We start from the raw sequence: 16,764 nt of genomic DNA, 5'->3' as shown, positions 1-16,764 counted from the left end.
AAAAGTAGTCAGGGAGCAGCTAATCCTCACTCAGCTCTCCCTTGGTTTCTGTTACACCCTCCAGTAAACAGCAGCCCCGCCCAGCCCCCGCCCCCAGTCCTGTGGGCCACCCTGGCTCAGGCCCGCCCCCAGCAGCTGCCCATCTGTTCTGTCCCGATGACAGAGGACTGGGACTTCCTGTGGGCACCTCTGCACAGACGCCTGCGGTCTGCTCTCCTCACTCCCCAAGGACACTCACCTGCTCAGAGCTGCTGTCCCAGGTCACTGGGGCTCTGCTTTGGATGATGTGGTTTTGTTGTTCGCTTCTTGCTGAACATTAAAAAGGAAATGATTTTGAGACTATCAAATGACTTGTCAGTAATTGACGTCATGTCAGGACTCAGATGTCCTAACGACTGCTCCTTACTTTCTGCAACTGCTCCTCACAGGAGTCTGAGAAAACAGCTCAGAAATCCCAGATGAAAACGTAAACGAGAGAGCAGCTGAACCCAGCTTGAGGGGTGGACGCAGCGCTGCCCGGTTCCCGCTGTGTGGCGCGTGGGAAGAGGTCAGGACGAGGTACCAACCCTGAGCCAGCTGTGCCAGGGGAGTTCCTCACAAAACAAAAGGCCATTGACTCTTTCCTGCCATTGGCAGTTCTCACACATGTGCAGCCCGGGAGTCCATTCACCGGGCCAGGACTCATGCTGTCGTGTTGGCTACTTTTACTTGGTACAGGAAGGACCTCGCAATTGTCACCTCTGCCCATGAAGTCATTGTAACAGAAACCAGTATGGCCCTTTAGTCTTGACAGTTGGTGTCAACTTCATCTTGGAAGTTAAGTCACAGATCATTTGTGTCTTCAAACTCTGTACTTTATTTGAAATGAAAAATATTTTGAGCCTTTCAGTATTATTATTAGAGAGAATGTTATATGTGGTGATTTAAAACTCTGAATATGTATGACTGGGCTTTTAAGGTAAGGTTTGCATCAATTCCCTCCTTGTGTTTTCAGTGTTATGCAGCTATTGTTCCTTTAAATGCCGGCTCCCTCTTCCTGGTTACATGTTTACATTGCCAGCAGCGTTCTCGACTAACAGGGTTCTGGGAACACACTGCAGGACCAGGTCCCATTAGACCCTAATGCCCACTCTCTCAGTGCGGACCACTCACCATGTTCCGTGCCCATACACCTCAAATGTCTTCCCGAAGAGGAAGCTCTGCAAATCCCCAGAGGACAGAGCCGCGGAGCTGGTCCGGGCCTCGAGCCAGGCATCCCATGAGCGTGGGGTGGAGCATGCCGTGTGCCTGAGGCCATCACTTACACCCAAACCGGTGTTCTCAGCGCCCTTTCTGCCAGTGATAGACAACGGATATGGTCATTTTAAAGCAAGCAAGAACCTTTAAAAAACAAAATCAAAAAGGAATCCTGCTCTGGAAGAGTGTTTCACACGTCAGTGTTGCAATGAGGAAGGAGCCTCCCGCAGTGGGCATTTCACACCCGCCTGTGTCATCCTTTTGTATCCTTGCCAGTCCCCGGAGCTCCGCGAAGTCCCCAGGCCCTATGACGGAGCTTTTTGTCTTGGCTCCTTCCTCTTCTGGGGAAGGTCAAATCAAGGCTCTCTTCCTGCCTAGCCCTGCGCAGGACGCCTCCCTCGTGCGCAGGGCTCCTTCCTTGTACGACTCCTGCGTGTGCACAAAGCCTCGTGTGTTCATTCGCAGGCTTCTCCTTAGCAGGTGCCTGAGGGGAGTTCACTGGACCAGCCTGCTGACATTATTTTATCAGGGACCTTTCCTGCTCTACTCTCCACAGTATCTGCTCCTGGGTCCCTGGGGTGCTTAGGTCTCCAGCGGGGTGACACCTAGGGGCTGCCCCGTTAGGTAGCTAACATCTTTCTGACAGAGGCGGGGAAAATCCCCTTGCTCCTTACACACACTGAAAACAGGTAGGATGAGATTTTCCCAAGGTGGCCAAAGGAACACATGCCACATCACACAAGTGGCTGGAGAGACGGACCAAGAGGAAAGGCACAGGTTTCAGTTGTTACTTTGGACGCCCCTGGGCAGGCTGATTTTTTTACAAGTACTACTACATCATAAATGAAGCAGACCTCATTTCAACTTAATCAGACCAACCTAGGCTCTTATCTCTAGTTCCTTTCACCACAGCCTCACCTCTTGTGGCTGTGGAGGAATGAGCCTGAGGGAGCCCCACTGTCCTGCTGAAAGGCCGCAGGGACCACAGGCAGCAGGCAGCTGGGGGCAGGGGAGGCGCCTGGCCCTGCCACCCGTTAGGTGTCTCCCTCCTTCTCGCCCCCGGTCCCTCCCCCTGGAAATGGAAGCAGACCAGGCCTGCTTGCCTCCCAGGGCTGTGTGGGGCCCAAAGGAGAGCACATCTGAGAATGCCTTGTAAACTGTCCGGTACCTTTAAAGGAAGGAGAAAGTGACAGGAGAACGTGCTTCGAGGGAAGGCAGCCCGGGGAGGGGTTCTCCTAGCGGTAGGCCGACCTCAGCTTCATGTCTGCTGCTCTCATCCGTCAGTGCCACAGAGAAGGCCGTGCGAATTTTCACGGCAACGTTTTAAAGCCCTAACCTGACTGCAGACCGTGTGTGAAGCCAGCAGGGCTGCGTTCTTGGGCACTGAGTCCCGTGCCCGGCTCCCGGAGTGGCTCGGGTATGGAGGCTCCAACCCTTCCCCAGCAGCCACATCCCACACCGGCGCCCAGCACAGTGGGGTGACGGCACTGCAATCCCAACGGCTGTGTGGGCATGGAAGGCCAATTATTTGAGTGTGTTTTTAATGTCTGTCCTTGAGAAAGAATGCCCTCTGGACAGCTGAGACTGTGGACACTTCCAGAACCAATCTGCCATTCGAGTCTGGCATTTCCCTGCCATCCTGATCATCTTCAAGGAGTTCCATTTTATACCTATGTCTGTCTTTTCAAGGATACAGTTCTGTAGTTTCTTAAAAACATGGCAAAATATTTACTCATTTCATTTGATAATAGTGAAATCATTTATTGCCATTAAGTTACAGCATTTCAATGTACACGCTGCATGGAAACACAGATGCTTTTTCAAACACCGGCGATCAGAGTTTATGTGTGTGGCCAGCTGTTGGGTGTCTCATGGTCATTAAAGGAAAAAATCAAGAATTCTGAGGACTTAAGTGCCAAGTGTTACAAATTTTGTTCTCTTCAGTTTTTCATTAACTCAATTCTAAGAGACGATATACATATTACTGCAGATAAAACCATCATTGGGAATTATTAAAATGATTGTGTATTTGGATCTAGTCTTTATAAGGAGAATTAAAATACTCAGGACTTGTAAGGCAGCCAAGAGTTGGTTTACAACTCTCGGCTATTTCTATAAAAATTGTCTGGTTAGTAAAAACAGCAGTCGGCATATTTTGCTCAGCAACAAACATTATTCATGATGGAATTTGTGACTCAGCAGCAGCTGGCAATGCCTTCCTTCCTTTCTAGGAGCCAGTCCGTCATTTCCCATTGTTATGCTGATGGCTTTTGACTCATCCTGGAAAGGCCAAGAAAAATTCAGTAAGAATCAAAGTTTCACTGCCAGCCTCAAAGGCTTGGAAAGCTTTAAGAAGTCACCTTTACGCGTATCATTTGGCCAATTCTACAGAAACAGTAACATCTAGTTCATGCACTGTAATAACCTCCCAGTCAGTTTCCAATTCAACAGCATGTTTCTGCTGTGAATCACGTTTCCCCAACTGCTCGCACACATCTGTACACTCACATACACACTCACACCCCAGCCCCAAATGCCTCTAAGACAGGATTTAGCTTCATTCCCCCAATCCCTAAAAACAAGAAGAATGCACTGGGGGCTTACTCGTGCTTGATAAGCCGTCCTCCCTGAATGAGCTGGGCTACTTCATTTGTGGCATGGCACGCAAACAGGAGCCAGTTTCGAGGCTGCACCTTGTAGGCAAATCTCATGAATGTCAAGGAGTAACAGCAGAGGGCTGCCAAAATGTCAACAGGAAGGAAAGCAATGACTTACAATTCAGAGGACTCAGAGTAGGCAGGCCACCAGATCAACAGCTCAACTGCCTTAACCCAAACAAGAACCCCTTCTGCTAAAAACTTTCAAAGAATATCAAAGTTATTGCTTAATGCATGTGTGCACAGAAACCCAAACATGTGACTGTTCCTTTGTTACTTATTACTGAACATTTTAGGAACAAGGGTGTTACAGGGAGTGGGCAGAGATGAGTTCTAGCCACTTCACTGTCCCCTAGCGTTGTTCACAATCCATTACCTGACAGAACTGCTGTGCAATCCCTTCAATAGTTTAATGCTCAAATATGAGGGTTTCAAGTAAACTTCATGAAACTTTATTCAAATACAATTCAAGAGGACACATTTTCAACTGGGTGCAGTAAATCTCAAAGGCAGACAGGACCTTAATTCTTTCCAGATAAATATTTCAAAGTCGCCCTGTTTTATCCTCACCATGGAGAAGTGACATCTTCAACGTGTCCTGTTCTTGGCTTCTTTCTAATAGTGGCTGACTCTCTTATCTGGTGCTACCAAACTGAGATGTACACAGGAACTCTTGTAATTATCCAGCTAAACGTCCTCCCAGGTATTCAAAACTGCATACTTACCAAATGTCATCCGTCCACTGATAATCTCTGGAGACTTTTTCATGTCATTGATGGCAGCAATGGGAAGACCCCAGTTAGCTACTGGGCCCCAGAAGTGCTATAAAAAATGAGAAGGGAAAGAAGGAAGAGAGTTTAAGGCAGAGCTGTGAACAGCTGCAATTTCTCGTACTTTAAACAATAATGTGAATTATGGGAAACAAATCATTCAAATTTACATATCCTATGGTTCGCTGTTTAACTGATGGGATGGTTAACAGATGTGATTGTCCAAGTGTTTGCCTATGAATCAGCAGTTCTTACAAGGTGAGCCCAAAGCTATAAAGGGTTTGGCAGTTCACCAAGGTCCTACCAACTTGCAGATAACAAGTGACCTCTGACTGTCCTACTTAGAGAATATTAAAATGAGGTTAACTTCTTACACAATTTACTCTTGCCATAACTTTAAACCTGTTATGGTTTACTATTCTTCATAAAGTTTTAAATCAAAACTTCTTTTTTCAAACTTTCATTATTTGTCAATAGCTCTTAAAATGCAGACCCTAAATTGGATACTTTTTCTGAAAAACCTAATAAGGGAAAAAGTGTTTTCAGCTGTTATGAGCTACATTAAAATCAGAGAACCTGCAAATCTACACTCAGAACCCCAGAAATTAAGATTGCAAAATACTTTTGAAGCAATAGCAACAACTTAGCTTTAAAATGGACCAAGTTTTTCACTTGACAATACAGCCATGCCAGGATACCACAATTAAGTTGTCCATGCTTACCAGCAGTGGACCCTACCTAATTTAATTTCTGAGGCTGAAGTAAGTCCACTAGTTTTTTCCATTAAATCAGAAATTGTTTCATTAATGTACAATGTGCAAATACTTTAAAATAGGAAAGAAACCACACATTGTTGGCTAACCACCCATTTTAAGGCATCAGGACATTAAATAGAACTTGCCTTCTGCCTGTTAAAGTGTTTAAGATAAATTCAGACTGCAGAATACATTTTCAGATATTGCATTTTTAATACTGACCAGTAATTAAATTCCAAACATTCCATAAGAAGTGGGAAACCCAGGGAAATCCATGAAAAATATATGAGAAGTACATTTGGCTGATACAGGAATGCTGTGAAATGTGAGGACGAGGCCCAGGCCTTACATCGCTGTAAAGCGCCAGGGCTCCTAGTGGTCAGCACGGCAAGGGTGTCTGTCAGCACCTGAGGACAGGCCAGGGGTCAGGCACAGCAGGCACACAGAGGCTCTGATGTTCTGGGGAGGCCACCTAATCCTCCTGTGTCCAAGCCGGATGCGATCAGAGTGAGATGCTCCCGGCGGGACTTAAATGTTTCTTACAACTAGAGGAGGCGTGGCCACTTCTTTCCTCCCCGGTCACCAGACCTCTGGGGAGTGTCCACCATCCCTACCTACTTCCTTCTTTCCACCCTGTCCCTTTGGGGGTGTCACTTCATTTTCAGCGCTTACTATTCCAGAGTGGTGTTCTTTTCCTCCTTTCTTGACCAGGCCTTTCTTCACTTGCATCTATTTTCACTTTTTTCCTTATGATCTCTTTCCACTGCTCAGTCCTGCCTGGTGGTCTTGGGGTCTACTTAACGTGCATAGATTCAGGGCTGTCACAGAGGCTGAAGAGTTACTCTAGGAGGGGCACAGAGGTGTCCTCTCCCAGCAGGGCCAAGCAGAGGCCACGCATCATCTGCAAACTTAAGGAGCCCTGGGAGATTTCCGTCACATGACAGTATTGCAAGTTTCAGTGAGTTAGGGCGGTATGAAACAGGGCTCTGCATGGTAAGGATGGGTGTGCACTGAGTGTGCGCAGTGAGCTGTACAAGGATGGGTGTGCACTGAGTGTGTGTAGTGAGCTGTGCAAGGTAAGGATGGGTGTGCACTGTGAGTGTATAAGGTACAAGGTAAGGACTAGAAGTACAATGACTGTGAACAAGAAGCTATACTTAAAATGTTTCTTACAAAGTACATAAAAGGTAAAAATAATTTCACACTAGTTTACTACGATATCTAACCTTAAAAAATTGAACACCTCTTTTCTTTCTATACCAGGTTCTACCTCTCTTCCCTCTTCTGAAGTTCATGTTTGACCTACGCTATGTCAGATAGTCACCAATCAATGTCTAGGAAAATAAGGAATTTCATGATTACTATTTGAAAGAAATTAATATATTTTGGATTAAATGGGAAAATACTTTTATTTCATTATAATTAATTCTTAATTGAGAATAAAAGAACATTGAAACAAATGAGTACCACTATGATCTATTCACTGGTTTGGAATCTCTTCATTTCATCAGCTGTCAGGCTCTGTACTGACTGTGCTCAATGAGGTCATTATTACATAAGCCCAAGATACGTTGTAGAGATGTCACCTCCAGAGGACACCGGGGGCGCACTCTGCCAGTAACGCACCAGCTATGGTGACTAGATACGCTCCCTCTAGCAAAGGGAGGCAGGTCTGTTGTCCGTAACTTTAATGCAGAAAGTCTGAAAAAGCCTGAAATGAAGTAGAAACAATTTTCTTACCGTACTATTTGGTGAGAAACCACCGAGGTTCAGACAGGGGAAACATGGAAAAAAAAAAGAAAGAATGAAAGAAAAGATCAGATGTTTTTAAAGATTCCTGTTCTAGGTATTAGGTACTTCAACTTGACACGTATTCACGTTTCAGTAACAGAACTAGTGTTAAAAGCACACATTCTTTTCTGTTTTACTTGAGAAAGTCTAGAAATATTTCTAATAACAACTTGGACCTAATGAAATGAAACCTTAATTTTATGAAAAAATAAATTTAATCCTTAGGGCAGAGCTTTCCAATGGATATATAATACAAGTCACAAATAAGAGCTACATGTCATTTAAAATTCTCTAAAAGGGAAAACAGAAGCCGATTTTCATACATCCGACATATCAAAGTACTTTAATTTGAACACATAAACAATGAAACCTTATGAATGAGCTATTTTACATTCTATTTGGTACCAAGTCTCTGAGCCCTGGTGGTGCTGACACGCATGGCCCATCTCAGTCTGCTCGGGCCACAGTTCAAGTGCTCGGCTGCCATCTGTTGCTTGTGGCTCCCAAATGAGACAGCACAGTCTTAAAGGGAGCACGTCTTTGAAAATGGACATGGTTGCTGAGGAACACATGCTGCAGAATCCTACTAATAATAAGCTTGCCATCTTCACTTGCCCAAAGGCATGTACTTTTATATGAAACTCTGGAACCTAATGTGGTACCTACCTTTGCAAGGCATTCAAAAACATATGTGTTGAATGAATTAATAGTAAAAACTTTCAGTGTTAAGTGAACTGGTTTCCCGAACATTAAATTTCACACCATTTAAAAACATTGAAAATTTTACAGATTTATTTTAAAGTTTTAAGTAAAAATTACTTTTATTTCTGAAATGGCAATTCTCCTTGATAGGATGTAGCTCAACTGTTCTGTTAAGGCAAAAATTTAAAGTTTAGCTACTGCAAGAATTACTCAAACAAAATGATAAGATCTTTTAGAAAGTCATGTCCAAACAACTCTTCTAGATGTTCTGATTTAGAGGTTGTAGAAGTTATCATTTACATCATGAAAATATTTGTTGATGGTACTGATACTATATTTCAAACAGGTTCTCTGATGAAATATCAAAAGCCCAGAAAGAACCTGTCTAATGAATCATATTCCCAAGGCTGTTTCACGGCAAGTCCAGCCTGCGCCCGGGGCTTCTGGCAGAGGGTCGATGCCCTTTGCAGACCAGACAGTGCAGTCTGCCAACAGTCACCTATTGTGTCATTCTCCTGATCTTGGTACAGGGTATGAACACAGGCCTTTTAGTGAACTATAAATTAGCAACAGCACATTTTTTCCCCCTACAAAAGATGTAGTACTTAAAATTTAAAATGCCAACTTGGAGATGATTTCGTTTTCAATTCAGGACTCTAGATTTGTACAACAGTTCAAATTCTACCTTATTTTACAACAGGTGACCTCAGTACGAACATAAAGGGATCTGGCTTCACACGCTGCTCCATGCAAATGTCCTACGTGAAAATGATCACAAAAATGATATTGATCACTTCACATTCCAGTGATTTAATGATTGTAGAACAATCCAAGACTCAAGTCATTTTCTAAACATCCTGGTAAACATAAAAATCCACAACACAGCAGCCCTTAATTCTGTCAGCATTGTCTAAAACCTGAATCAACAACTCAGTCAAGAAATCTGAAAATCCTATCTGTGCAGAACAAACTGGAAAAAGAAAAAAGAAGTTTCTTAATATGTATGAGTGTCTGTTCCAAAGAAAGATAAATTTATAAACAACACACACTGTAACTTGGGGACAGTAAAGTAAAAGTGTAAAAAATATCCTTGACTTTCTATTTGGTATGCTGCCTTTATTTCAGCGAAGGTTAAGGAAAAAACCCCAAACTCCCAAACATAAAGGTAAAGGTTTTCTTGGGTCCACTTATGACCTGAATTCTCATGGAGACACCTATCTTCCTGGTTGAGAATGATGATGGAGGTGAAGACGAACGATCTACCCTGTTTCCCTGAAAATAAGACCTAGCTGGACAATTAGCTCTCATGCATCTTTTGGAGCAAAAATTAATATAACACCTGGTATTGTACATATTGTATTATTATATTATATTATGTTATATTATATATCATGTTATATTAAAGACCTGGTCTTATACTAAAATAAGACCGAGTCTTATATTAATATTTGCTCCAAAAGATGGTTAGAGCTGATTGTCCGTCCAGCTAGGTCTCATTTTCGGGGAAACAGGGTACCATGGAATAAACCTGATCTTGTTTTTCTCCTTAATTTGGAACCATGACTGGTTGGGTCAAAGTTTCTCCTAAGCTCATTTTTATTTTCATTATGTCTCCTGGGCATTGCCAATCTTGGCTGTGTCTGATTTTCCTAGAATTACTGCCAGTAATTGCTAGCTTTCTTTGAAGTACTGTAATTTGGGTAATTCGTAACTTGTTTGCACAATACGAACAGGCTCCGAATGGAAACCTAGCACAGTCTACTTACACCACCACTTAAAGTGGGGTAGGGTTTTGAAATATTCTAGAGGCGGGTCTCCTATGGGCTGAAGGTGCTCATCTGCCTTTCATCTACTCGCAGAAGTTGTATCTAATTTTCTAGTTCAAGTTAAAATGAGGGAGCGTTTTAACAATCAGGATGGGTGTTCAAGTGCATTTAGTTGGTCAAAACTAAACTGGCTGACAGGAAAGAGACTCTGGACGGCAAGCTCTGCTGCAACGCTTGCAGCTTCACGGTGTATGAAGGCCAACTATGCGGCAGGGAAGTAACACCAAGGGCGGGCATGGGAGAGCACGGCAGAGAAGAGACACGAGCAGGAAAGGTGTGCAAAAGTACCTACAACCTTACTTCTTTTCAAAACCGTTCTTGTGCTCCACTATTTTCCTTTAAATTCTAAGTCAACATTCCTGTTTGGGTTTCACAAGTGTGGTGTTCAGAGGCTGTCGCGTTTTCTGCATGGCCTAGATAGATACCACTTTTCTCCCGAGGCAGGTGAAGTGTTGAACCATCTGCTGCCTAAGGTACGCTCCACCGCTAGCATTCTGTAATTTGGGAAAGATTCCGTTACTCCACTGCAACGTCTCACCTGATTAACAGGTGGAAGTGCTTCAAGGTCTCCTACAAACTTCGAGGTTACAACCCACTGAGAGCAGGCTATTCTTAACTCAGGCTTTTCAGATTGATAAGCAGGTTAAGTAATGATGTGACTTGAATATACTCACCGACCTGGGTCTACTTAAGAAAACATTCATTGCACATATGTCCAAATACTTATGTGCAAATATACATCTGTTCATCTCTCTAAGAAGGGCAGTCAATCTCTAGACTCAAACCCTGATGGACTCAATCATTAAAATATGTCCTACCTCAAAACTGACTTGCTCATTCTCACTTCTTAACCAAAATTCAGGAGGGAGAAAGAGAGGAAGAGCATCAATAAGCTATCTGAGGAAATAGTTTCTTCAAAATATACATATACACATGTGTGTGTATGTAAAATATTAGAGATCAGGAAGTCCTTGATTTAAGAGCCTCTCAATAAGGTGAGTAAAAACAAAACAACAACAAAAAAAACTGGTGAGAGGTGGAAAGCATCAAAAAGAGTACCGGAAACCCAGGGGGTTGAACATAGAATAACAACAAAAAATAAATGGACCACGTCCTTTTGTCAAGCACAGTGCTGTGCATTAAACAGCTACCAGAGCTCCAAAGCTCAACGTGTAGCCCAGGACTCCACAGCCGGACAGCACCAGGGCGACGATTCAACCCGTCACTCCAACTCATCACCTAGGTTCAATAATACCATCATCACATCTAACAAAACTGCCAATAATCCTTAGTTTGACTTAACACTGACACCCTATTTAAATGTCCCCAGCTGTCCCGATACCACCTTTCACAGCTGGTTTCCCAGACCAGACCCAAAGTTCACACCCTGCCTTCGGTTAGGACCTAGTCCATTAGATTGGTGCAAAAGTAATTGCGGTTTTAAAGGTTACAAATAATTGCAAAAACCACAATTACTTTGCAGCTACCTAATATTAAATCCAGTTTCTCCAGGATGTGGTGTGCAGGGGGGGGTCAGCATTTTAAAATATACTTGGGGGGTGTGGGGACGGAGTCCCAGAGACCAGTTTCCAGGCTCTCAACCTCGCGTGGGGAGGTGCTGGCTCAGGTAGTAGAGGCCATCAGCTGTAACCATTTAGCCATTAGCCACTGATATAAGTGCCATGGCTACGCTGGCAAGGGGATCGGTTGGTTGGTTGGTTGGTTGGCAGAGAAGCGGACAGCGGATCACGGCTAGCAAGTGCGGTTAGCAAGCAGATGGTGGATTGTGGATCATGTGGATCCTACTTCCTCGCCCGGCTGCCAGCGAGACTCGGATGCAGGAAGACCCCTGGTTGGGGGGCACGCAGATGTTTGCTTTTGTGTCTCGACCAGCTGCCAGCGAGAATATAGCGGTATGCCTCCCCTACCTAAGGCTCCGTGGGTGTTCCCTTTTGGCCTCACCATACTCTGCGTTCTTGTGCGGGGAGCGGGAGCTGAGACCCTGCATTACAGGGGGCGACCAGATGGCTCAGTTGGTTAGAGCGCGAGCTCTTAACAACAAGGTTGTTGGTTCCATTCCTGCATGGGATGGTGGGCTGCGCCCCCTGCAACTAAAGAGTGAAAACGGCGACTGGACTTGGAGCTGAGCTGCGCCCTCCACAGCTAGATTGAAGGACAACGACTTGGAGCTGATGGGCCCCGGAGAAACATACTGTTCCCCAATAATCCTCAATAAATCTTTAAAAATTAATAATAAAATAAAATACACTTGGGAATCCACTTTAGTAAGACATTTCAATCTTATGCATAAACGTGACTGACAGGAGTTTCATAATCTGTGTAAAACATGATATTAAATTTTTGCTGAAAAATTCAACTATGTGAGTATTAAAACAACTGTTTAAATTCTGGAAGAGCTTTAGGTTAGCACATGCCTCCAGCCCTCAGTGGGCTGTGAAGGAATGCAGATCTTACTTGGCCGGGGCGTGCGCCCTCAGAACAAGGCACTGATGAGAAGGTACAGAACCTCACTTCTGATCAGACGGGAGCCACAATGGCATTTCCTTCTGTATTCTCCTTTGCAAAAGCGAGCAGGGGCTGTGGGCAAGCTTGGAGGAACAGGGAAAACTTCCCTCTGACAAATTCTAGAAAGTTTTCTCTTGCTGGGGGAAAAAAAGCTAAAATAAAGGCTTCTGGTGAGTTTTGATAGCAGACCTCCAGCGGCCTTCAATCAACGATTGGCAGGAATAGTGTGAAATCCCAGTGTTGCCAAGAATGGGCGGGAAAATAACGTCCCTTAAAAAGATTAAGTTAGTCGAAGCTTGATTCAATTAAAGTCATCCTGGAGGGAGAAAGTGCATCAACATTAGAGGTACAGGAAGTTCATCTTGGGAAAAGGTCAGATCGTATATCCGAAAGCCTGGCTTTCGGAACCCTGCCTGGCAGAAACAGACATGTAAGCTTAGGAAGGCAGGGTCGGCTCTCGTCCTTGAATATGTTTAACAAGTTCTCTTTATGTAACAGGACGTCCGTGTGGTTGTTCCACGGACAAGACGTAAAACGTCTGTGTTGATCCCACGGAACAGGGCCGTCCTTAGCCGGACTCGGGGCACCAGGAGAGCGCGAACAAAGGACGGGGCAGCCGGAGCCGCAGGGCAGCTCGCGCGGGGACGAGGACCGTCCCCTCCTGTGACCGCCGCGCGGACTCTCCGACACGGTCACGGGCACGGAGCGCGGCCGCGCAGCGCGGGACGGGCGGGACCACGTGCCGTGGACGCACCGAGCCCTCCTGTGCGGTCAGGAGGGAGCCCCCGCCATGTCCCGCGCCCCGCGGCCGTGGACTCTTGGCTGCGCTCCGCACGGCGAGACCGCGCCCCACTGGCGGCCAGGTCCCCGCCGACAAGGGCGGCCGCCTGCGCAGAACCACGGAGGCCACGCAGGGAACGAGACGCGCCGGGCGCCGTCTGCGCCGTCCACACAGGGAAGCCCACGCGGCCCGTGCCCCCGCGTGAACCACACGGAGAAGCTGGGGACTCTCTCCCACGTGAGCTACTTAGAGCCGCCGCAAAGCGCCGCGAGCACCGAACCAGGGCCGGCCTCGCACCGCGGAGACGAGAACCGGGCCTCGCGCCCTCCGTCCCCGCGGGAAACCGGAGCCAACGGGAAACAGCGCTCGGAGACGCCCAGCTTCCCTCCCGCGGGCGCGCGTTCGCGCGTGGAAACACGGCACACGCGACTCCGGGCCGCGTGCAGCTCCTGGCCGAGACGCCGACAGGCGCGGGGCGCAGCGCCGCAGTCCCGCCGCGACAGGGGACCGGCCCGGCGTCCCGCCCAGGGCGCGCGGCGTGCGCATCCCGGGGACGCGCTCCTCGGCCTCCCGCGCCCGCGCCGCCCGGCCCTCCGCCCGCCCGCGCCGCCAGCCCCGCGCCCTCGCCACGCCGGCCGGGCGCCCGGGCCCGCCGCCCCGGAGCCCATTCCGCGCCGCCGCCCGGAGCCCCCGGCCCTCCTCCCCGCCGGCGTCGGACCCGGACTCCGGGCGCCCCCGGTGGTCCCCGCCCGGGGGATCGTCACCTCATGAGGTAGTCCCGGAAGTCCTTGCTCCGGACATAGTCCGCCGCCTTCCGCACCAGCGCGCCCGCCATGGCCGTGCCGGACCCCGGGGGACGAACAGGGCTCCCGCCGCAGCTCCTCGGAGCCCAATGACACCGGCCGAGCGGACAGAGCGGACACCGCACCCGCCCGCCGGCCCGCCTTACGACAGCGCGGCGCTGCCTTACGGCCGCGGCGCGCCGTCCTGCTCGCGGCCTATGGGAGAGCTGAGGGTGGGAGGCAGCCGAGCGGATTGGCTCGCACGCCCCGCACACCTTCTCCCCGCCCCTCCGTGGGCTCGGGGGCGGGGCCGGCTGCCGTAAACGGGTCTTGGCCCGCAGGCGATTGGTGGGCGGTTGCTAGGCGCTCGCGGCTCGCACCCTCCGGGTGTGGAGGTGACATTCCCGGGCGCGCGGTCCTCAGACGGGCCCTGCAGAATGCGTGTTGGGTCGGTCTTTGCAGCGCGGGAGAACCCCTGCGCCACTGCCCGGGTTCAGCAGGTTCTAGACGGACAAGTGGCTCAGGGAGAAGCGAAGTAGGGTGGCGCGCAGCCTCTGTCCCCAGACCAAGGTCACAGAGGCCACAGGCGCGCCCGTCGAGGGGAACTGGGCGCCTCGCCCGGGATCTGCGCGGACGCCCGCGCCCCGCGCTCGGCCGCCGCCCTGAGTCCGAGAAGATAAACGAGGGGGGTTTCTGTGTTTCAGGGGTTTTCTTATTAATTTTGTTTTAGATTGGCCCCAAATGTAGATGAGTTGAGTCATTTAAAATTCCTTTGTAAACGTATGGGGGACAGGGACTCCCGGACATCGCTGGCAGGGCGATAAATTGGGATGTAACATCTCTCTAGAGGGTGGACTCTGCAGAATGTGTTGTCCTTGATGGACGCCCGTTGTCCCCGCAAGTCCGTTCCTGGAGACGCGTCCTAGGACAGTCAGGCAAGTTCGTGCAGTTTCACCTGCGCACCACTGTGTTTTGTTTGTTTGTGTTCTGATTGGGGAGTAGTGGGGAACAGCGTGTTTTTCCAGGACCCGTCAGCTCCGAGTCAAGCCGCTGTTTCCTTTTCAATCCAGCCGTGCAGGGCGCAGCTCACCGCCCCGCGTGGGGTCCAACCGGGACTTAGGTGTTAGGAGCCCGCGCTCCCACCAGTGAGCAACCAGCCGCTCCACAGCATTGTTTCTAATACAGACGATTGGAAACGATTCACACACCCATCCACAGGGAGAGACTTACGTAGATCACGGTGCATCCATGCAGTGAGATACTATAGAGCAGTTCAAGAGAAGAAAGCAGCTAACTCTTTAGCTCCTTAGTGTGAAATAATGTAGCTGGGCTACATTGAACTCTTTACTTAAATGTTAACTAAAGTTAGCTCTTCCGTGTGTGCTGATGCGGAAAAATCTTTAAGATCTGTAAGGAAAAGGCAAGGTGCAGAATCCTGTGTAAAGTATGCTACTCATTTGTGCATAGGGATAGAAAAGTAAAGGAGCCTTGGTTGTCAGTAATATTAATAGCTACCTTCTTTGACCACGAGGCATTATTTGTATGTTATTTCTCCTGCTCCAGAAGGTGGGTGTCAGTAAACTGAATGGATTCTTGAATAAAAACCAAACTGCTTCTGCAAGATTGGTGAAGAGAGCTGCGTCCCCCGTCCCCACCCCCTCACCCCCAGTGTGAGAGGGGGCTCCTGAATCTCACTGTGTTCCGTCTTATCCCCTAATATTTTTCTCTCATGAGCAGTGGTTCTGAAATTTGAGCTGCCAGAAGATATATCTGCAGATTCTTAGACCCCCAGCCTCAGCCTCAGGAGGGCTGGAGTGTGGCCCTGGAAACTGTGGAGCATGCCAGGTTCTCGGGTAGCTGGTCAGCGACAACACTTGGAGAAACACGACTGAGGGCAGCTGCCCCAATGACTGTTGTCACCACCAGGACGGTGCAGAAGACTCTGCTTTCCACATGTGGGCCTCAGTTGGACCTGTCAGCCTTGCAATTTAGTTTCCCATTGCATGGAGAAGTGTAAGCTGAAGCATTTAAGTAAAGGAACATATAAAGAGAATAATGTCCTCTAGGCAGCTAACCTGGGATCTGAATCCAGTTCTCTTTTACTCTGAGTTCCATTCTTTTCCCACTATTCCACGTTGCCACAAAGGGAAGGACTTCTTTCATATGAATATGCATCTTTGCTACTTTAAATATGGAGCAGGCAACACAGTCTAATTTACAGAGAACATGAGAGTAGATAAGGAGCCCAGCTACATTATTTCACAAAACCTCAGGAAGGCCCAACCCTATATGGTCCCTACTTGGACAGTGTATGGAAGGTAAAAATGCAAACGTCACTGGCTACTTTGAATCCCAGAATTGTGGAATTGATTACAAAGGGTTAGCAGGGAGCCCTTGGTCAAATGTACTAAGGAAACTTATTTGACTCAGACAAGGTTATTTTTTTCCTGCAGCTCTTCTGAGAGCCTTTACTAAACTCGTGAATTGTAATATTATAAAAGAAGATTATTCCATGTAGCATTTCCCAAACTTCCTTAACCATGGAACCCTATACGAAGGAGCATCTTGTGGGACTGACGGCCCAGGGGTTACGATGGCCATGTGTCCTGCCAGGGCGTCCACACCCTGTGAGTTAGGGCACGGCAGAGGGACTCAGACCTTCCAATCAGGTGAATGGACCCCTCATTATTTGATGACATTTGGCACATTACTCAAATTCCCTAGACCTCGATTTTAAATCTACAAAATAGATTTATAAATATAATACAAAATAATATATAAAAGGGACATCATGTTCCACGTGAGAGGAAAAGCGGTTTTCTTGGAGCGTTAGGCCACGTTTGAGCAACAAGAGCCCCAGAGCAGAGGAGGCTTTACCGTCATCTCTCTGTGAGGACGCACAGCTTCTGCAGTTTCTGGAGGTTTCTTGTATGAAGTC

At 47.7% G+C, this 16,764-nt stretch overlaps 1 protein-coding gene across 2 annotated transcripts; it reads right to left on the bottom strand.

Moving 5' to 3' along the window:
* Positions 1-2,972: 2,972 nt before the first annotated feature.
* Positions 2,973-13,988, bottom strand: MPC1 (mitochondrial pyruvate carrier 1; the record flags this gene model as incomplete). 2 transcript variants are annotated; one of them, XM_081035923.1, is made up of 4 exons in its annotated part: positions 7,159-7,178; positions 4,619-4,715; positions 3,841-3,973; positions 2,973-3,516 (listed from the first exon to the last, which is right to left on the bottom strand). In XM_081035923.1, the coding sequence occupies exons 2-4, from the start codon at positions 4,659-4,661 to the stop codon at positions 3,492-3,494; spliced, it is 201 nt and encodes a 66-aa protein (XP_080892049.1). In that variant the 5' UTR covers positions 4,662-4,715; positions 7,159-7,178. The 2 variants fall into 2 exon arrangements, with proteins under 2 accessions (XP_080892049.1, XP_080892050.1); XM_081035924.1 differs by lacking the exon at positions 2,973-3,516 and adding an exon at positions 13,809-13,988 and having other exon boundaries at positions 3,837-3,973; positions 7,159-7,162.
* Positions 13,989-16,764: the final 2,776 nt, after the last annotated feature.

The sequence above is a fragment of the Rhinolophus hipposideros genome (genome assembly GCF_964194185.1).
Source record: "Rhinolophus hipposideros genome assembly, chromosome: 3".
NCBI lineage: Eukaryota > Metazoa > Chordata > Mammalia > Chiroptera > Rhinolophidae > Rhinolophus > Rhinolophus hipposideros.
This window is presented reverse-complemented; position numbering and strand designations above follow the sequence as displayed.